The sequence below is a fragment of the Numenius arquata genome, chromosome 1 (genome assembly GCF_964106895.1).
Source record: "Numenius arquata chromosome 1, bNumArq3.hap1.1, whole genome shotgun sequence".
Taxonomy (NCBI): Eukaryota; Metazoa; Chordata; class Aves; order Charadriiformes; family Scolopacidae; genus Numenius; species Numenius arquata.
The window spans coordinates 5,378,340-5,401,096 of NC_133576.1; the positions used below are offsets into that span (position 1 = coordinate 5,378,340).

General features: G+C 47.6%; 2 protein-coding genes across 2 annotated transcripts in view; both read right to left on the reverse strand.

Moving 5' to 3' along the window:
• BORCS5 (BLOC-1 related complex subunit 5) overlaps nt 1-13,646 on the reverse strand; it is an 81,219-nt gene extending 67,573 nt beyond the window's left edge. The window contains exons 1-2 of the mRNA XM_074155464.1: nt 13,589-13,646; nt 12,839-12,982 (exon numbers count right to left, since the gene is read on the reverse strand). Coding sequence (XP_074011565.1) covers nt 12,839-12,982; nt 13,589-13,646 — 202 coding nt within the window. The remainder of the gene's footprint in view (nt 1-12,838; nt 12,983-13,588) is intronic.
• Nucleotides 13,647-16,627: 2,981 nt separating this feature from the next.
• Nucleotides 16,628-17,851, reverse strand: LOC141471534 (probable G-protein coupled receptor 19). The gene has a single exon (XM_074158108.1). It carries the CDS (start codon nt 17,849-17,851, stop codon nt 16,628-16,630), a length of 1,224 nt encoding a protein of 407 aa, XP_074014209.1.
• Nucleotides 17,852-22,757: the final 4,906 nt, after the last annotated feature.

Below are 22,757 nucleotides of genomic sequence, written 5' to 3' on the forward strand. Positions count from 1 at the left end.
GGCACACCCACCTCATTTTCTTATGATTTATTTTAGATTTTCAACACCAGTAGATAGGGAAGTAAGACTTCTTCATAATTGAAGTGACCACTCATGATGGTAATGGAAATCTGTTATATTTATAAGCAGAGAGATTCCTCATTAAAGTGCTGTTTCAAATATGTAATTACCATTTCTTTCCTCTGAGAAAGCAGACATTTCTCATTAAGAACAGTCAGGTATTTTGTTCCAGAATCCACAGCCTTTTCCTGTGCATCTCTATCTGAACACGTCTATAATGCTCATTGCCATACTTACTAAAGACATTAAAATTTTCTGTCCGCATGACAGAGTTGCCCTCAGGAGCTCAGTCACCTCTCCAAGGTCCCATCCCTTTCCTGATCATCAGATGCTCCCGTCACAGCATGACCGACGCATCCCAGACACAAACTTCTTGCTTCTCTACATCTAAGCGTCCAATATGTAACATAGCAGTTCCTATCTAGTAAACACAAATACTTCACGATACTAATGGCTGGAATCATAGAATCATCTAGGTTGGAAGAGACCCTTGGGATCATCAAGTCCAATCATCTACCCTACTCTACAAAGTTCTCCCCTATACCATATCCCCCAATGCAGCAAAATGCAGCAGAAGAATGCAGCAAAAGCGAAAGGAGCAGTAGATATCACAGCGGCCAACTAAAGAGGAGAGAACCAAATTAATGGCACCAGGAGGGAGCTTTCACTAGGTCCCTCTTTCTTTCTCCCACCCCATCCAGCCTACAGAGAGGAAATTTAGTTTACAGGCTTTGGTCCACTGAATAACGCTGTTTTAATATTCCTATAATAGCAATCTTGGAGAGTAATCACTCCAAATATCTATCTCTATAAATACATATACACATACTCACATGTGTATATATACATATATCCTGTATGCATTTCTAACAGGAAAGTTTATTTGCATGCAAATTTCATTGATATAAAACATCAGGTTCAACAGAGGGATATACATCAAGGAGAGACATCCACAGACACACCAAATGGGGAAGGCAGGAAGAGAAATTTCACTGGCCCTTCAGTCACAGACTCAACCAAGTTTTATCAGCAAGACAATAATGCTGAATAAGAGTACACAAATGTGAAGGAGAGAGGGAGAAAAAACATCTATCCAGATTTAGATCCAGATGAAGTCCTTCAACGACTCAAAAAAAAAAAAAAGTTCTGTAAGCGCTTTCACATCACATTCTTATCCTCATGGTAGAAAGAGTCACCAGCGACACTCCAGTGTCAAAGTGCGTGCTAAATCTATAAGCCAGGACACGGTTAACTCCTTACCACATGGTATTTTTCCTCAACACATCTTCTAACGTATCCAAAGGGTAGCTGCACCCCAAGAGCCACACAGGGCAGCTGTACAGCTCTGTCACAGAAGCTCTGTGACGGTCAAGGAAGGAGAATCCGCAGGTGACTTGCAATGACCACCAAAGCTTATTCACATGCAGCAAGGTGGTGGGAAGGAGCCACACATGCCTGAGGAGGTCCAGACAGGAGTTAGAGCTAATAGGCTCAGCAGAAATTGGAGCTCAAGGGTACTCACCCAGGAAAGAGGAGGCCCGTCTAATAGCCTAGGCAGATATGCTCACACTCGTGCTATTTATCTGCCAATACACATGCGGTATGGAAAAGTTTGCAAAGGGACAGGGGGTAGAAGGTCTGAGTATACAGTCCCTAATACTCTCCCAACTGGTGTTGAGCGTATTGTTTGCATAAAATCTACCCACAAATTCTCTCACACATAAAATTGAGTTAGTCCAGGTCTCCAAACAGTCAAAAAACCACTGAGGAATACATGGAAATAGGGCATCACTATCATCCTCCTCTCCTCCAACTATCTTTTGGAAGGAAAGCTCCTTTCCTCAAAACGAAGTCATTTCCTAGGTTCTGTTTTCAGGAACTAGTTTTGAGTCATGAAACCGAAATGAAGAGATAGGTCTCTAATACAGAATACTGGTCCACAAGCCTAAAAACAACTACACAACCAACCAAAAGGAAAAAAAAAAAACAAACAACAAAACCAGAAAACCACCAGGTACATGTGCACTCACATTATCATTCCTGGTATTTCTTTCTGCCCAACACGCTCATTTTCCCAGACCTCATTGAGGGCACTAAGCATGGGGGTCCATCCAAAAAACTCAGCTGTTGCAAATCCTGTTATACCCTCAGCAGTACTGTTAAGTGTTGCAATAAGGAGATCCTCCTTGTAAGGCACAGAGGCAGAATTAAAAAGGATTGAAATATCACAACGTGTAGAGAATTACAGGAACAAATTTCACTAATGTATGCAATTAGCTAAATTCCCTAGACAATAAATGGAAGAAGTAGCATACGGTGAGGTAAGGGAAATAAGAGAGGATATAAGTCAGTCACAGAACATACTGAGGAGTACGATGTAACAAAATCTGTTCTTTAAAGGCAATAAACTCTAAACATCCATGCTTCCTCTACAAGCTATGCCAGAAAGATAAATACATTGACATTTTGCAGACAAGTAGTTTCCCTGCCTGAAAACTAGGGAACTACAGGCCAATTAGTCTCACCTCTGTCCCTGGAAAAATAATGGAAAGGCTCGTTCTGGATGTCATCTCCAAACACATTGATGATCAAGAAGTTGTTGGAAGTGGTCAACACAGATTTACCAAGGGTAAATCATGCTTGACCAGTCTGATAGCCTTCTATGACGCTATAACTGGATGGCTGGATGAGGGGAGAGCAGCACATGTCATCTACTTTGACTTCAGCAAGGCTTTTGATACTGTCTCCCATAACATCCTCATTAGAAAATTAATGAAGTGTGGGCTAGATGAGGGGGCAGTGAGGTGGACTGAGAGCTGGCTGTGTGACAGAACTCAGAGGGTTGTAATTAATGGAGCAGGGTCAAGTTGGAGGCCTGTAACCAGCGGTGTCCCCCACGGGTCAATACTCGGCCCAGTCCTGTTCAACATATCCATCAATGACCTGGACGAGGGGACAGAGTGTATCCTCAGCAAGTTTGCTGATGGTACCAAACTGGGAGGGCTGGCCGACACTCCAGAGGGCTGCGCCGCCATCCAGCGAGACCTGAACAGGCTGGAGAGCTGGGCAGAGAAGAACCTAATGAGGTTCAACAAGGGCAAGTGTAGGGTCCTGCACCTGGGGAGGAAGAACCCCAGGCACCAATATAGGTTAGGGGTGGATCTTCTGGAAAGCACTACTGAGGAGAAGGATCTGGGAGTCCTGGTGGATAGCAAACTTTCCATGTGCCAGCAATGTGCCCTTGTTGCCAAGAGGGCCAATGGGATCCTGGGCTGCGTAGGGAAGAGTGTGGCCAGGAGGTCGAGGGAGGTCATTCTCCCCCTCTACTCTGCACTGGTGAGGCCACAACTGGAATACTGCATCCAGTTCTGGGCTCCCCAGTTCAAGAGAGACAGGGAACTACTGGAGAGAGTCCAGCATAGGGCAACTAAGATGATTAAGGGATTGAAGCATCTCCCTTGTGAGGAAAGGCTCAAAGAGCTGGGGCTCTTTAGCCTGGAGAAGAGAAGGCTGAGGGGAGACCTTATCTATATTTACAAGTACCTACAGGGTGGGTTGAAGGATGATGGAGCTGGACTCTCTTCAGTGGTTGCCAGTGAGAGGACGAGGGGCAACGGGCACAAGCTGGAACACAGGAAGCTCCATTTAAATATGAGGAAAAACTTCTTTAGGGTGAGGGTGACAGAGCCCTGGAACAGGCTGCCCAGGGAGGTCCTGGAGTCCCCTTCTCTGGAGATCTTCAAGACCCGCCTGGATGCAGTCCTGAGTGATGTGCTCTGGGCAATCCTGTTTCAGCAGGGGAGATGGCCTAGATGATCTCTAGAGGTCCCTTCCAACTCTGAGAATTCCGTGAGTCTATGAAAAGCGACCTCATAAAAAAAGTTACAAAAGTATAAACAATCTTTTCAAGATGCTCAATGCAAGCTTATGTTTCCTGTGATTGGAGGACAACAGGAGATCCGCTCAGCACCATGATCAGCATGGCAGCACAGGTATCACCCCTGTTTTCTCTCATTGCAGATGTCTCAGCATCTCCCTACGCATCTCCGCTGAAGACGTGCATCAACCATAATGAAAACACCATTGCCAAGTTTTCACTTTAAACCATATTGAGACAAAAAGGACACTCTTTATGCTGGACCTATCTTTCAAGACTCTTTCTGCCATGTAACTTTGGTTTCCTTTTTACACTACTGTCAGGTAAACTATATGCTAGACTCTTCAGAGTAAAGGCCTTGGTTTTCCCTTTGTGAAACACCTTTCCTGATAAATAATGAAGCAATGGAAATATGGATAACGGGCAGCATAGTAAGGAAAGATCTCACTGAGTTAGCCATATTCTATTCATTTACTTCTAATTCACGCCTGATAGATCTTTGCTTATCATGTATTTAAAAACACTAAGGACAGAAATGCCACAGCCTTATTGAGCAACTTCTTCCCATGCCTTGCTATTCTTACAAAACCAGCAATAGTGTTTTTAGGACAAGAATACAGTCATATTGGGCTAGGGGATGCTAATGAGCTGCACAGAATACCCTTCATATGGCTACAAGCTGAAAGATGCACACCACGTGTGTTTGACAGACAACGGAATGGAGTTCACCACAAGTAACTTGCCGTAGGTCTGCAGAGAAGCCACCTCTCACCTATGCCTGAACTAAGAGCCTCAGCAATCCTCACTAACTTTATTTCTCTCAGCGCTGGGGGGACCAGGAGCTCCTCTGACAGAAGACGTGCTACATAGGATGGCAATATGTATGACCCAAGATCACACAAGAGGGTCTGCTGAATTATCTCTAAACAACCCCAAGCCCGTATTCAATGAACGCACAGTATATACCACTTATGCTTAGTGCCACTTAGGCTTCCAAGGAATGCTACCGCCATATTGGCAACCGCTTCCTCCAAATGATGAGGAAAGAGTGAGGAAAACAGCAGCACAAAAGAATTACCAGTATTTACAAGGGACTGGTTACCAAAAGTTTATTTCAGGTTACTGCAGGTGTTGTTTTAGTTACAGGTTAACTGTAATGTCCAAGACCCCCCTAGAGGAAGGTCACAGTCCTGCCTGCACTGCTACCTGGGTAGCACCCCTGACAGACCTCAGCACAGGCTTTCAAACCAAAGGCATCAAAAAGGCATTTGGAGCTGAGGAGCATCCAGAAGGCATCTGCCCAGCACACAGAATCTGTTCCAATTTTCATTTCAGAAGGCACCTAAGTTACCATCTGGGCGTGAATCTGTCTTCCTAAATTTTGAAAAAGACGTTGCCCCTAATGCAGTGTAATCAGCAGCAGCAGAAAATAGTCCATCACCATGGAAAAACCCAAAACATTAGAGCAAGAAGAAATGAAGCACAACTGCAGCACGCAGCTAAGATGGACAGCCCCACACGCAGAACTAGTTTCCAGCTAAATGCAGACTCAAGGTAAAGAGATGTGTTCAGGAACCACTGTTTTGGACAGAAAACCCAGGCACATCCCAGCAGCAGTTTAATCACATCTCACCAGCGGCAGCTACTTCACAACCTACGTCATAGGGTCCTCTGTAGGACACCATCACTAGACACAGAGAGAACAGGCAACACCCCAGCTAATTCTTTCAATGTCATTACCAACACAGTATCAAGATGTAATGAAGTCACCAGCCTTGAGCCAATTTACTAGGTTGCTACTGAAAAGGGGATCTAATGCCCTTGGCTCCTCCTTCACCAGACATCAACTCACTGACCTCTCCCGTAAGCCGGCTCCGCTCACCAGCCCAGCATGGAACTAACCTGTAAAAGATGCATCTTCTACGTCTTCTACCAAAGAGCCCAACCAATACCAGAGCCAGAGCGACACAGGGGACACTGATGATCTAGATGATGGGATTGAGTGCACCCTCAGTAAGTTTGCAGATGACACCAAACTAGGTGGGAGTGTTGATCTGCTTGAGGGTCAGAAGGCTCTACAGAGGGACCTGGACAGGTTGGATCAATGGGCCAAGGCCAATGGGATGAAGTTTAATAAGGCCAAGTGCCGGGTCCTGCATTTCGGTCACAACAACCCCAGGCAGCACTACAGGCTGGGGGAAGAGTGGCTGGAAAGCTGCCCAGCAGAAAAGGACCTGGGGGTATTGGTGGACAGACGGCTTAACATGAGCCAGCAGTGTGCCCAGGTGGCCAAGAAGGCCAACGGCATCCTGGCCTGTATCAGGAACAGCGTGGCCAGCAGGAGCGGGGCAGTGATGGTGCCTCTGTACTCGGCGCTGGTGAGGCCTCACCTCGAGTGCTGTGTTCAGTTCTGGGCCCCTCACTACAGGAAGGACATTGAGCTGCTGGAGCGTGTCCAGAGGAGAGCCACCAAGCTGGTGAGGGGTCTAGAGAACAAGTCATATGAGGAGAGGCTGAGGGAACTGGGCATGTTTAGTTTGGAGAAAAGGAGGCTGAGGGGAGACCTCATTGCCCTCTACAACTCCCTGAAAGGAGGGTGTAGAGAGGTGGGTGTTGGCCTCTTCTCCCAAGGGAATAATGACAGGACCAGAGGAAATGGCCTGAAGTTGGGGCAGGGGAGGTTTAGATTAGATATTAGGAAGAATTACTTTACTGAGAGAGTGGTCAGGCACTGGAATGGCCTGCCCAGGGAGGTGGTGGAGTCGCCATCCCTGGAGGTATTTAAGAAACGTGTAGACATGGCCCTTCAGGGCATGCTCTAGCGCCCGAGATGGTTGGTTTGTGTCTGTTTGTGGGTGGGTGCGGTGTGTGGTTGTGGGTGTTTTGTGTGATTTTTGGTTTTGTTTTGTTTTTTGGTGTTTGGTCTTTTGTTGGTTTGTGGGGGGTTTTTTTGGTTGGTTTTTTTTTTTGTGGTTGGACTCAATGATCTCAAAGGTCCCTTCCAACCAAGAAGATTCTGTGATCCCCACATGGCCAAAAGCAACAGGCCCCCCTTTCAACAGGGGCAAGCTGCCAGCCTGGGCATTCAATGAACTACTGTGCAACAAGCATCAAACACAAGAAGAAACTGAAAGTCAGCCTTACACAGTGTGAAGAACTGGTCTCCAAAACAAAAATAATTTCTCTTCCCACATCTGCATGCTACTCACATTTTAATTTAGCACCAAACCAAACAGAACTCAACTTGAAAGTTGCCATTTTCTATACAAGCCATGGGCTACTAAAACACCTTGGTTTTCAGATCCCTGGAAGTGTTCAAGGCCAGGCTGGATGGAGCTTTGAGCAACCTGCTCTAGTGGAGGTGTCCCTGCCCATGGCAGGGGGGTTGGAACTCGATGATCTTTAAGGTCCCTTCCAACTCTACCCATTCTATGATTCTGTGCTCCAGAAACATCTCAATAAAGCATGAAGACCATTCATTAAGACGTTGCTTTTCCAAAAACCAGGTTGGAGTCCACAAGCCTGTCAATAGACACAAGTAGCCCAGTGACATTAACAGGACTGATCACCAGATTTGGAAATGACAAGAGACACACTTCAAAATTAAAAACTGATGGAGCCAGGCCAGCCAAAGCAGGCAGTCACTGCCCTTCTGGCAGCTTTTGTCAGCCAGTCAGGACATCTCAAAAGCTCACAAAGCAACCTGATCTAGTGGAAGATGTCCCTTCCCATGGCAGGGGGTTGGATCTTTAAAGGTCACTTCCAACCCAAACCGTTCTATGGCTCTATGATTCCATTCTAGACTTCACTTCTTTCAAATTTCTATTTTAGATACATGCCTGGGCGAAGGGTTGCTGCTTGGAAATCTTTTTGTGAACATCATACAGATAAGCCCGTTTCTTTAGTGTACCCTTTCGTATCTTGAGTTTCCAACACAAATTACCAACCTGACATTAAATACTGTCAGAAACCACTGATACAGCCTAGAATCTATTTGTCACACAGTTTCTGCTGAGGAACTAAGAAGTAACAAGACTTTTCTTCTTATACAAACTGTGGAACTTTTTGCTTTTCGTTTAACCCACTGGCAATGAAAGTTAAATCATTTTTCCTGCAAGAAGACATAGTCACAAATTACACTGACTTCCTTCAAAAAGACCCACAAGATTTACTTGTCTTACAAAATCTAGAGCATGCCACTTACAAGACAGCTGCCCAGAACAGAAGCCCAGAAACACACACTCCAACCTCACCCACATCCTGCTCCCTTTCTCAGAACTAATCAGTCAAGGACAACTAAGAGTGTCGGCTTCAACCCATTTAAATTAGATTGTTAAATTAACAGATACATCACTCAAAGCTTTTGTTCCTACTATCAAGCGCCCAACATTTTGTTTGCCTTAGGTCTTGCTGACCTTGGCGAAGAATAGGAATTATATTTGTAGCTGGATGACTAGTTCTCAAACAGTTTCTCCTCTATTACTAACACGCACCAGTAAGTCCTTTATATGCATCCGTCTTTTTTGTTTACCGTAACACTTCACTGCTACCAGAAAGACAGACCTCAATGTTTCTTGATGCTTGAGAGAGATGCTGATGCCTTCTGGAAGAATGCAATGAGCATTCTGTTTTCACAACACAAACTTAAAACATAAACGCTCTTTTCAAAAGTTTTGGGGAAGCTTTGTAACAATGTTTAATTCCTTACTCCACCCATCTCTAATTACTAAGAAAAAGTGCATAGAAAAAAAACCAGACACAACAGAATATTCACCCTTCACTTTTCAACCCTGCCCACTCCTTCCTCGCTTAACTTTGGTCATTAACCATTCCTAATTTAACGCTCTCCTTTTCAGGTTGGCCTACCTGTTGGTAAAGGTGCTCTAACTGCACTTTGTCAAGAGGAGCCCCTCTCCTCCCAGCAGTCCTCAATCCTCAAAGAGGATCCCCTGGTCATAAAAGCCAAATCCCTGGTCAGAGGTGGTAATTTACAGACCCAGCACGAGCCTTTCTGAGAGAAATCCCACACTGTGGTACCATATCAACCTTCCACAGTTCATGACCGCACAGAAAATTGCATTTTTAGGTTTTTTTCCCCAAACGCCTTCATAAGATGGGCTGCTTTGTTCATAAGCTACAGAAGTATCACCATTTTGAATTACTCAGAGAAGATGACCGATTTTATACACAGCTGGTGATGTCTTCATGCTATAAACAGACTGCAAGAACCAGGGACACTGAACAGACAGACACTTCATTTTCATGCAAATACCCTCAGGAAGCCACATAAAGGAAAGCAACGGCACATCACGTTTTGTTCTGTATTGCTTACAAAGAAGTCTCTACAGGGAATGCTTAAGACTAGGGAGAAGATCGGAGACTTCCTCTGTTCTAGACTCCCCAGGAGTCTAGATTATAAACTGTCCTCCCCACTTAACAGAAAAGAAAAAAAAATAAATGAAGAAAAAAGGCTTGTTTCATCAAGAAGTTAAATTCCCTGCTAGCATTTCTAATAGAAGTTTTTTGACACTCAGGAAAAAAATAATAATGCAAACAGTCCAAATACACAGCAGTCAGGCACTTCACTCCCAGGTGTACTCCCTAAGAGTAGTTTTTCTCTCCTCTCAGTTTGGGTGGGATTGGGATTTGAACATTTACAAACGGCAATACAACAGGCGTCCCCTGGAATGCTTTCCTAAACCCACCATATGCGGGACACTCTCCCCTTTCTGTTTACATGAATATTTCTCCAGAGAAGATAGTCCCAAAGACATTCCTGTCCTTGACTCACCATAGCAGGTGCTACACAATCACTTCAAGACAGTACCCCACCAAGTGGCTATGTCCAACAGGTTCAAACACCAAAATCAGCAAATGCTTCACCACTGGCTTCTCAAACACTGCTTACTATACATGCTCGGTAACAACAACAGTACTTCGAAGAAGGCAAACGTTACTCAGAAGGACCCTATACAGCCATAGCTGTAAAATTAACAGATTTTTGAAGTACAATTTTTGCTGTAGAAGTCAAGGAAAACCTAATATGAATGATGTAATGGACACAACACTGGCATCTTCTTCCATGTAAGGGTATACAATGCTAAAGACCTCCAGCTTCATTGATCATGGCTCAACTCAACATGGCTAGGAGAGACTAGTGCTTCAGCTTATAAGTCCTTTGTCTCTCAAGAACATGCAGTCTCTTCATGACCATGCGCTACCCCCATCCAACAATTTATCTATTAGGCTTCTTCTGAGACTTAAAAGCAAAACAAAACCCCAAGCTAAGGAGAAAATTAAAAGAATAACGAAGCTCACAAGGGCTATGAGTTCATGTCTTCAGTTCTCCAAGCTGGTATATCATAAGACACAAGTATTTAGAATTAACTCCTAAAAGATCTTTAGTATCCTTCTTCATCCATTCCAGGAACATTATCTTCCACGTGAAGAATACAGAGGAGAGACCAGTCCAGAACAGAACAACTTCTCAAGCTTGCCTGTGGCAGATCTGAGGTCTCTCAAGACTCAACTCACTCAACAGACCACACTGCTTTCTGTAGTGAACACAAGTATCACAGTCCTGTTGTTTAAGCAATAACAAGTATCTGAGGCTGAACAAGCCGTTCACAGAACTGAACATGACTAAGACTGCAATACCCTTGAGCAGTCACCAGATGTCACCGCATCTCAAGAGACTCGGAGGGAAACTCTTAGCAGGACAAGTGATAGAAATGGAAAAGGTTTCTATCATACATGCACAGCTTCAGGTCCGAAGTAAAACCAGCAAAAGCAACTCAGTAACCAAGATGACTTCCCATCAAACAACTTAATACATGCATGTTTAGGAGTTAAAGGACCTGGACTATCTAAGGCAGTGCCTTCCAACCTTTCTATCTCAGCCACACGACTGCTGATCTCTCTTATTTCTCACTTGCTCCTCAACCTCCCATACAGGAACACAACCTCTGGAACCGATCGCTAGTCCCGCTTCCCAGAACTTCCACAGCTCTTATGCAACCCAGGTTTGCTCACCACAGTTTGAGGCTGGGTGGAACTGAAACTCTTCGTCATCGCGCTCTTATACATACACAACAACCTCGGTGCCAGATGTTAATGCATCTTCTAAATTTGGTCTCTCAGATTAAAAATTCCTTATTTCTTTTGTGGATTTACATTTACATTCCAAACCGTTACTGGCGAGATCCTGGTTCTGCCTTTTGTACAAGGCAGGACTCAGGCAAAGCATGTTCTGCCTACAGGCAATGACCCAGCCTGCTGCTGGCATGAACGCTGCACCAACACCAGCAAACTTACAGTCCGTTCTAAAACGGTAGTGAAAGTGTCAGGAACAAATCAAATACAGATTACTACATAACCCTCTATATAGTTCAAGAAAAAAAATAATGAAATAGGTATAACTAACACACACACTCTCTTTTCTTCGTCAAGAGGGACAGCAGTACCAGCCCCAAAAATACTCATATTTGCTTTTCTCCTATTTAGTGGCCTCCCCATCTTTCTGTCCCTTCTGCTGGAAACAGTAGCCACTACTGCACACATCTAGACCCCTATCCAGCAGTACTCAACAAAATGCCAAATATTTGGCCTGTTGGGCTATCATAGTGTCCACAATTACTAGCCATGTTCAGGGTCCTCATGCAGTAGACACACACACATACACACCAAAAAGAAGTAAAGAGTTCCTCTCCAAAAAGTGATATGTGATATTACATTGCCTCTAGGGCAAAGCAGCTACCATCATCTTCCCAGCAGCCACGCATGAATCAGTGACAATCAGACCGGTAGTGCCTACACCTTCAGCTGTACAAGACCACATCATTTCTTCCAGCAGCAGGGAGGGCTAAACAGCCCAGCTCCTTCCTCTCTGTCACAGCAGGCCTACAAGGCACGAGCGAGCAAGTGCTGCAGCCAATGTCCGTGTGCACAGCAGGCCCCAAATTTTCAAAAAAACCATTGGCTTACTGGGTGTCCACTACACAGCACGTTCACACAAGTCTGCTGAGCCACACCGTTCCAGGGAGAGCAGGCTGCTTTTACCAAATCAATTCGTGCAGGCTGCTCCCAGACAACTTCCTTCCTAAGGGACTTTCAGATACTAAGGGCGCTGCAGAGTCTCCAGAAAAAGAGGTAGCTAGAAGCCAGGCCACACCAAACGCACAAACTGGTTTTGGTGAACTGTAGGCTTGACAACTCTGATTTAAATCTTCGCTTCCCCTTGAACAGAACAGGAGGAACAAAGAATGGGTGCAGGGGAAGAAAGAAAAAAAAAAAATGGGAGGAAAAGAAACAAAGAAAGAAAGAGAGAGAGAGAGAAAGCAGAAATTTAAGAGGTCCTCTGGTATAAAGGGATGTTGTCAACATAGGGCTTAAAGACCCAAGCAAGCCTCAGTCCACGCCAAAACCAAGAACAAAATCTCTTCTATGTTGGAAACCACGACAAGAAATCTTGATTTCAAGCAATTGAATCCATAACACAGGTAGCTATGGCTCTGAGAGAGTAACGCACAGATGTTTTTAAGAGCCTAGAGTAAAACTGGAGACTGTGGTCCATCATACATTAGAATGCAACACGGCATCTCTCATCAACCAGTGGTACAGGGCAAGCTGGAATGCTTGGAGCTAGACTGCCTCCACAGTAGATGGTTCCCCCGCAAAGAACATTACTAGCACACCTCTAAACCAGTTCACCCACTGTTTAGAAGGCTGGGTAATAATTATGACAGAACAAAAGAAAGGAAGGTTTAAAATAAGAGGAGTAGTGAAAAATATGGACAGAAATAGGAACTTCATTAGGAACCTCAGGGTACACAAAGCACATGCTTATTAAGTAAAAAAAAAAAAAAAAAAAGCCTTTAAAAACCAAGGAAGAACAATTGCTACCTTTCAAAAGGGGCTGGAAAGTTGGAATTTCCTGCAGTTTTATGACATCTGGATCATTGCTGACATTCCGGGAGGACTGTGTTCCTGGGGCTACCACCACAATGTCATCCATTTTTGCTCGTTGCTTGGCTGGTGACGGAGATGCTGGAAGAGTACAGGGGGAAAGGAAACGATCGAATTAATAAGAAGATTCCACCAGAACTCAACCCTAAGCGAGCGTTACCGTGTTTAACACGGCACAGGCACATTTCACGCAGTATACACGTATGACCAAGACCACTGAAGGGCACCTACGCGCCCTTCTCACCCTCTCCCTGAGAATGCATCACGTTCAGCAAAGCCTTGCCAAAAATCAGGCAGCGGCTGATTCTGCAACACCTGCACCACTGACACGCACCCCCTCCTTGCTCTCCCCCACAGGCCCCGCACCCTCATCCCTCCCTCCCGGGAGGCGGCAGACGGGCCCTCCCCGGGGCTCCGGGCTGCACCCACCTGGTGCCCCCCTCGCCAACCCCAAGCGGCCCCGCCGCCCTCCCCGAGGAAGGGCCGGCAGCTGCTGCCTGGCAAGAAAAAACCGTTCCCTTCTCCTTCCCCCCCGCCTCCGCCCTTCGCCTCCTCCGCTACCGCCGCGCCAGGCCCCTGCAGCGGGGCGCGGCGCCGCCGCACGAACCTCCTCGCCTCCCTCCACAGAGGGGACGGGGAACCCGCTGCCGGGGCCCTGGCCCGCCCCGCAACGCGGCGGGCACCGACCTGAGGCGCTGGGCTCGCCCAGGCGGCTGCCGGCCTCCGCGCTCTGCTCCGCTCCCATGGCGATGGAGGTGGCGGCAGCGGTGCCACCGGCCTCCTCCTCCTCCTCCTTCTCCTCCACCTCCCCCCCGCCGCCTCCTGCAGCGCGGGGGGGGCAGCGCCGCTGGCTCCCGCCGCCCCCGCCGACGGGTCTTCCGCCTGCGCCGGCCGGCGGCTGCGCCCGGATCACCGGCAGGCCCCGCCTGGCGCGGTGCGGCGGGCGGGGCTCCGCTGAGAGGCCGAGGCGGCGGCGGCGGCGGCCGGGAGGCGGAGGGAAGGGAGGGGATAGCGGCTGTGAGGCCGGAGGCCTCTCCCCTCCGCCCCTGGCCCGTAGGCCCGACGTGGGGGGACCGGCCGTCGCCTCAGCCCGCCTGGAGGCCGGAGCGGCGGCCAGAGCGCACGGGGGGAGCTTTCGGGGTGTGTGTGTGTGTTTGTGTGTGTGTGTAAAACAGCGCTAATCTACTTATTTTTTAATGACGAATATTAATTTTTCTGTTCTCAGGCAAACGCACCAAACCCCAAAGTGCTGGGCCCGAGTCGCAGAGCATCCGGTAAAGCCACCCTCGGCCTGGGCCACGCTGTTCTCCTGTGGCTTCCTCGGTGGGCTCGCAGATACGGCCCCCCCAAAAAAAAACCTGCAGCCCTTTGTCCGTGGCAGCGAGTCCCATGCAGCCATCACCGGCTGCCTCCATCCATGTGCCAGGAGCGAGGTAAGAGCAGCCTGGGCCAAAATTTGACTTGGGTTAAGCCAAAAGAGCAAGTGAAAAGGAGAAGGAAACATACTTTGAGATTTCAGGCTTCTTGTTTTCATATTTGACAGTCAAATCGGCCAAGGAGCCACACAGTTGTCTAGGACAGAAGAACTGTCTGTGCACGGGGCGCAGTGCTGGTGTGCACTAGCTGCCGAACAAGCCCGTTCTCTGCCCACACGCGACGCCCAGTGTCATTGAAAGCTCTGCACCCAACTCAGCACCGTTTCTCTTGGCCGCCTTTGCTAATCGCCACCGATAATTTAATTTGACACAAAAATATAAGGCTCCTGTCTCATGAGAACTGCGCCTTACAACTTTCGTTGAGACCAAAACCATAGGAAGACAATCCCAATCCAACACCGCCTTTCACCAGCTGTAGAATCATAGAATGATAGAATGGTTAGAGTTGGAAGGGACCTTAAAGATCATCGAGTTCCAACCCCCCTGCCATGGGCAGGGACACCTCCACTAGAGCAGGTTACTCAAAGCCCCATCCCGCCTGACCTTGAACACCTCCAGGGCTGGGGCACCCACAACTTCCCTGGGCAACCTGTTCCAGTGCCTCACCACCCTCACAGTAGAGAATTTCTTCCTAATACCTCATCTAAATCTCCCCTCTTCCAATTTAAAACCATTACCCCTTGTCCTGTCACTACACTTCCTGACAAAGAGTCCCTCTCCGGCTCTCCTGGAGGCTCCCTTCAGATATTGGAAGGCTGCTATGAGGTCTCCCCAGAGCCTTCTCTTCTCCAGGCTGAACAACCCCAGCTCTCTCAGCCCGTCTTCATAGGGGAGGTGCTCCATCCCTCTGATCATTTTCGTGTCCCTCTGCTGGCCCCGTTCCAACAGGTCCATGTCCTTCCTGTGTTGAGGACTCCAAAGCTGGACACAGTATTCCAGGTGGGGTCTCATGAGCACAGAGTAGAGGGGTAGGGGTAGCTGTAGGCTGTACTGGGTGCTTTTGCAACCTAATATAGTAATAGACCTTTCTTTCAACAATCCAAACACCTCCTTGATTCTTGCCAAAATAACAAATAAATAGTATGAAAGAAATGTTGTTATTTGGGGGGAAGAACAAACTACTATTGGCGCAGTTTAGTTTGCACACTCGAGTTCCTAATCTGCAGTATGCACACGATTAAAGCCACATCATGTCAAATGACTGCAGCCTAACCAGGGCTTGCCATAACGTCATTTGACATTATCCATCAATCTGGTAGTGTTCCCCTTCCCACCAGCAGCAAAGCCCCAAGCCAGTCCTGTTGGGTTGTTTTCTCACTGCTCTGGCAGAGAAATAGCAGCAGGAGCTTGGCTCCACCTGCAGCTACAGCTCCTTGCCATCTTGTCTCCTCTGGGATGCCTAATAGGGACCTATTCAAACATGCACCCGAGGAGAATGCTGTCGGGTGAGTGTGTGACTGCAGAGCTCAGTTTCCTGCTCCTGTTTGGGAAAACCCACTATTTGCTGCAGGTGGCACAGCTGTACCTCAGAAGAAGTGACTCAGGCCAGGAGACACACTGAATTTAACAGGTGAGGAGTCCCTGGGTGCCATGTGCAGCTGTGACTCCTTTTGATCAGCAGGTCTTCTCCCAGGCCATGCCTACCCCTGGCTTCTGAGTGGGTGCACCAGGCTGGGTGCAGAAGCAGCTCCAGAGGAAGTGGAGAGGGCAAGACCAAGGGGAGGGCTTTTCTCAGGCAGTTTGGACCACGAGACCTCTGGAGAGGCGTGATGCTGAGGATGCAAAATCATTCAGCGCTGGCCCGATGCTGACCCTACCAGGGCAGAGGGAGTTTTGCCATTGATGTCAGTGGGCTCAGAGTTATGCCAGTGTTGCCCACGTGTGGACATCGTACCCGTGGGGTCTGGACAAGAGGGAAAACCCCGGTGCAACAGTATTCACAGGGATATAAAGAAAGGAAGTATAGATGGCTTTGAGTGGATTTATGCATTTATACATGGCGGCCAATGTACAGGGATTATAAAAAGCAGTGGTTTTCCTTTCCCTTTTTCCCTACATGCTGGTAGGGTAAGAGCTTTTCTGGTCTGTAAAAAAGTTATGCTTGTGATTCAGGGAGAGTAGTTCCACAAAGCAGAAGGTAACTGGAATGAAATAGGCTTTTTTATTTAATAAAACATTTTTTCTTCCCTAAAAGTTGTGTTAAAAAGATGTAAATACACATAGGCTCAAAACCGAGACAAAGCTCCTTGTTCAGGGGGTGTGTTATAAGTTTTCAAAGCAATGAAGCCAACTAGACAAATGTGTTTGGGGGATTAGACTGAATAGGCCAGGCAAGCTTTTTTTCCTTTGCTTCTCTGTTAAAAGCATCGTAGATGGAGTCTTTGGTGACAGTTTTGGCTGGAGCTGGGATTTCTGCGATCCCAACGTGATTCTTTTTGGCTATCCTGGAACTGGTGGTGATGGTGTATGCGTTGCTTCTGTAACATTTCATGGCGGACATGCAACAAGTTTCTTTCATCCCTCTTCTGAAGTTCGCATTGTACACAGAGTAGAGGGTTGGCTTCGAGGCTGAAGAGCTGAAAGAGATCCAGGTGATGGCCAGGAAAACCAAGGAGCTCTTTCTGTAGTCTGTTTCCTGCGGGTGCCACAGTTGTACCACGTAAAAAGGGAGCCAGGACAGGAGAAACACTGAGTTCAACATTAAGAACATCTTGATGGTTTTCACCTTTGTTCTTGGGACAGTCATGCCATCGGTGCCTATTCTCCAAATGTACTTGATGACCTTCTGGTAGAAGAGGATAATGAGGATGGATGGGATCAAAAACACCACCAAGAGGTGGATGATGCTGTAGGCAGCTCCTTCCCAAGAACTGGGGAGAAAAAAGTTGCAGTGGTCATCGCTGTTGGAGCCATAGAAAAAGAAAGCCGGCGATGCAAAGACAACATTGAAATGCCAAGAGGCCAGAATCATTTCCTTGGCTTTCTTCCTGGACACTTTGAAGCTCAGGGAGTAGACGATAGCATAGAATTGATCCACGCATATTGAGAGGAGCACGTATATCTGGACTCCAGGAGAGAGGTACTGTACGTACCTTACCAGCTTGCACATCACGTTCCCCAGCGTCCACCTGCCCCAGGTAAACTGGAGCAGCACGAAGGGCACGCTTGCGACACTGATGAGAAGGTCTGCACAAGCCATGGAGACAACAAAATAGTTGGTGGTGGATTGTGTCCTCCTGCTCCTGTGGATCACCAAGCAAACGAGGGAGTTTCCAAAGACGGAAACCAGCCACAACACTCCCAAGACCATGGTGGCTGCTGCAATTTCCCCCGGCCTCAGTTCATACTGCGAGGCAGTGTGGTTCTTGCTTGAGCTGGGTCCTAGGGGTGACTCCGTCATCTCACAGCCAGCAGGAAGGATGGAGGTTTCGGGGTAGCTCTTGTTCTGCTGCGGGAGCAATAAGGTAGGGAGAGCAAAGGGACCGCTGCTGTTATCCATGCTGTGGGCAAGCATGGCCACCTCTTTTGCTCAGGCTGCATAAAGAGAGAAGAGAGAGAAGAGAAAAGGTGATATTTAATAAGTATGTGTGAAAAACCTACCTTAACCGGTGAAAGAAAATACGTACTACTTAATATGTAGCAGATTTCAGAGAAACGGTCAGAAATCTCTGGTGAGACTATCTGGTACAGCAGAGGCCACTACGTTCCATGCAGATTTTTATGAATGGCATTTCTGTCCTCTGAAAGATAAATGTCCCTTTCACAGACAGAGGCTGAGGTGCAGTTTCACCCGTGCTGCTGCCCTGCAAACTGAGTGAGCGGAAATCGCCCCACTGATCCCAGAAATGAGCTGGACTTCCCAGAGTGCGTGACAGTTGCAAAACAGCAGACCAACAGTGTCCCTGCTGACTTGTCCCTGCTGAATCCATCAAGCAGATAGACAAAGGAGGTGTTTCTTATACCGAGAGGTGGGATGGGAAGTAATATTTTCCACGATCTTCATTGATAAAGACACTAGCAGCCAAACCCTGCTCCCATCCAATCATTAGTAACGGTGGTGTTAATATCCCCAATATCCTGAATCTTTTTGTTTCTGGATTTAAGTTTGGAAGGTAAGTGAGGTCTGAGTTTGAAGGCGAAAGCAAGCTCAGCACAGTGGAAGGACTGGTAGCAAGCTGGGTGGGTGCTCCTCACTGTGAACCCTCCTCAGCCCTTCCACAGTGAGGAGATTTTCATCAAGAGCTGGACACTGTGGACCTTAAAGAGTCTCATCAATGCTGTCCCTGCACGTCCTTGTCTCATTAGTTTCCTGTCCCATCAAAGGTAGCATTTCCCTCTGTCACCCTGAGAACAAGGTGGCACGACAACCTCCCCCCAAAACCTGCAAAAGACTTTTTTATCGGCAGCAGAGTTTTGATTCAGAAGGAAAACTCTGGGGGAGGAGGTAAATGTTCTCATGCAGCTGAGATGTGGGGGGAGCCTTTTGATTTCCAGCAGCAGAGCTCTAGGTTGTGTTGGTTGAACTGTCACTAGGTGCTACTGCAGTCAACTGTTGAGGATCTCTATCCTCTGGAGAAAACCTGGAGAGGGGGTCAATGTCCCTACCTTGGTCAGGAACCTCCCAAACAGCAAGTCTGACTCTTCACAGCTCCCTGTGTCGAGCCCAGCTGTCAAGCCAAGCCCATCCTCCACCAGCCTGCAAGTTCTGCAGGTTTGTGGGTGACCCAGTAGGCAACTGAAGGATTGCCATGGGCAACAGAAACCAACACACAACATGGAACCTCTGCCCACGGCTGTGTCATGGGGACCCCTTGCCCAACTCTGGGAAATGACCCCGTCGCCTTGTCTTGGCCTGGGGATGTGCCGAATTTCTGAGCTCAGGAGTCCTCTGTTGACATGACCTGTGGGTTTGCAGGGCTGCGGGGGTTGCCAGGTGAGTCCAACCCCTGTTCTTTTTAAATGTGAATGTCTCAGTTTACAGTCCCCCGTGTTTCCTTTTCCTTTCAAGCAGGTCCCCCTCTTTGCTTGCCAGACCCTTGCAGTCCTCCTTCCTTCTTTCCATCCCCTCTACAGACATCGCCTTGCCTGGCCCTGATAACACGTAGCCTTCATGGCTCTGAGGCCAGGTAGTGAATGTCACCAAATTGGTGAGCGTGAGGTTGGAACTGGGTTAAAAGGAGTTTTGTGTCTCTGTTAGCTGCCAAACAGCTCTCTATTAGGTGGGTAGTAGTTGAATTTGGGGGTCCTCAGTGTTTATCCCTCTAAAGCAGCCCAGAGCAGTCATCCAACGTGAACTCTCAGTGCTGGCTACACCACCACCCCTAACGCTAACACAATCAAGAATCCATTGACTTCTTAGATGGTGTTTTTCACCTTCCTGGATGCTCGACTGAGCTCTGTATTTCTGAGGTAGCACTGAAATACAGCTTCTGGGACAAATTTTTAAATTAGCTCCATTGGATCAGCACATTTAACTTCATTTTGCATCCTTTCCACTTCTGTCTAATGGATTTCTCGCTCCTCTCTGAAGTATTTTCATTTATTTTTGTGACAAGTGTGTATTTGTGGTATATCACCATCCCAGAAAAGTTTTAATTTACCTGTCAACCAATATCTTTGTCTACCACGTGGAATTTTATCATTGAAAACCTTATTAAAATGAAGTTCTATTTCAATGTGTTAGTTGTGTAAGTGAATTCTTTATTTTGCCTCTAATGTGGGTATAATACAAGTCCTCTCTAGTGTCCTGCAGCCGGTAACTAAATTAATGTACCTGAAACTGTGTATGGTCGTACATATCTACATTAGAGTATACAAATCTGATGTTTGTATTACCATGACCCAAGTAACCTAAGGGCCCGGGCAAATACTTTATGTAGTTTCTTATCAGTTTTGCTTTTCCTTTATGACTTACTGTGTACGTTCAATGCTTGACATAAGTGGATTATTTGAAACTGTCCGAATGGTATATTAAATATGTAGCTGCAGGTTCCTCAGGAGGGTCTGGCTAGGGCTTAGGGCAGAAGCAGTGCATGGGGGTAACACGGCACAGGAATAGCCCTGACCCACCCATCCCTGCATCGGGACACGTTGGTGTGCAGTCCCGATTAGATGGGCACAGTCCCATTTGCCTTGCTGTTGCTACCAAGCGTTACAAAACGTGACTGCTACACTCTTGGACTCTCTGAGACTGGCTTACGACGGCTAGTTTGGAGGTGAGGGGGTTAACTGTACATATAGTGTACGCGAGTGTGAATACCCACAAATGTACATACATATATTTGAAGTTCTTCTTATATGCGCCCAGGTGTTTCATCCTGTAGGCACCAACTCCCAAGCAGAGAGGTCCTCTACAGAGGCAGAAAAACATCTTTAGTGACTTAGCACTGTGACGCAGGGCTGATGGGGTCCAGCCATCTTCCCCTCCCTCGGCCTCCCTTCCTTCCCGTCTCAGTGGGGAGGGAAGCACCGCAGCCGCTGGGCAAGGCTGGCTCTCTCCTAGCCAGCGGCAGTGGTTTCTGCATGGCTTTTGGTGGACCTTGGTTTCCCTGTACCTCAGCAGCCTGACAGAGTTGCATCTGCTCTCTCCGGGGAGGTTTGGTGCCCACCCTACAAAGAAGAGATAGGAAGAGGGGGAAAGAAGCAATGGTGTCTGGACCAGGGCAATGGTGTCACAGAATCACAGAATCTTCATGGTTGGAAGGGACCTTTGAGATCATCGAGTCCAACCACAGTCACCCTGTAGTATCTCTTCTACCCTGCCCTCCTCATGTTCCCATAATCATCTATGCCTCTCTCACCGCAGGCGTCTCTGCGCAGGTCTCCATATTCACTATCCTTCCAGCATCCCAACAGTCCTGGTGAAGAACCATTTTCCTCACCCTCCAGTTATGACCACCCCAGCCAGACCTTTAGCATTTATTTTTTTAGCTTCTTTCAGCTTGGCTTCTTCCACCACCACTATGCAAACAAAGGCAGGTGCCAGCTGGGACCCTGCCTAACGGCACAGCACAGGTAATATTTGCGCTTGCTTTTGGTATCCAGCCCCATAGTTAATTCACCGTGTGACACGGTTAATGGGTGACACCTTATGTTTACATAACCGATGTTTATAACCCACGTTTACATTCTTTTACAGCTTTTTCTTTTAACAGTGAAAAAAAAAAAATGTTACCAGTTTACCAAAAGAGGGGAAGCTGGCTACCAAAGCGTTCCTCTACTTTTCAAAAAACTAGAAAGAAACATTTTCTGAAAGCAAGACAGCTGAAAATTTCAGGGGAAAAAAAAAAAAAAAGCACCAAGAATGCGAGAATCGCAACAGAACATTAGAGATTGCCCCAAACTGGCCGTTTGATGTGAAATCACAGAATCACAGAATCTTCTTGGTTGGAAGGGACCTTTGAAATCATTGAGTCCAACCACAAAAAACAAAACAAAACAAACAAACAAACAAAACCAACACACAAAACACACCAACCCAAAAAAACCCCAAAAAACCAAACACCAAAAACAAAACAAAACCAAAAATCACACAAAACAAACGCCCACAACCACACACCGCACCCACCCACAAACAGACACAAACCAACAATCTCGGGCACTAGAGCATGCCCTGAAGTGCCATGTCTACACGTTTCTTAAATACCTCCAGGGATGGCGACTCCACACCTCCCTGGGCAGGCTGTTCCAGGGCCTGACCACCCTCTCAGTACAGCAATTCTTCCTAATATCAAATCTAAACCTCCCCTGCCCCAACTTCAGACCATTTCCTCTGGTCCTGTCATTATTCCCTTGGGAGAAGAGGCCAACACCCACCTCTCTACACCCTCCTTTCAGGGAGTTGTAGAGGGCAATGAGGTCTCCCCTCAGCCTCCTCTTCTCCAAACTAAACATGCCCAGTTCCCTCAGCCTCTCCTCATATGACTTGTTCTCCAGACCCCTCACCAGCTTGGTGGCTCTCCTCTGGACACGCTCCAGCACCTCAATGTCCTTCCTGTAGTGAGGGGCCCAGAACTGAACACAGCACTCGAGGTGAGGCCTCACCAGTGCCCAGTACAGAGGCACCATCACTGCCCTGCTCCTGCTGGCCACGCTGTTCCTGATACAGGCCAGGATGCCGTTGGCCTTCTTGGCCACCTGGGCACACTGCTGGCTCATGTTCAGCCGTCTGTCCACCAACACCCCCAGGTCCTTTTCTGCTGGGCAGATTTCCAGCCACTCTGCCCCAAGCCTGTAGCGTTGCCTGGGGAATGAGATGATAGGCTCAATCTCTTCCCACGCGTACGTTCCAAATAAAAGCCAACACCCGGCTGTATTAACAAAGGAGACCAGGGACTGGCTGGGCGTGAAGAACAACAAGTCAGCCGCCCATCCCTTGGCGTGGGTCCGTGGCACCGGGCACAGCGCCCGCCGGGCAGGCA

Bases quoted from the DNA above. Each gene is read 5' to 3' on its own strand.
- LOC141471534 (XM_074158108.1), bottom strand. From the start codon at position 17,851: ATGCTTGCCCACAGCATGGATAACAGCAGCGGTCCCTTTGCTCTCCCT.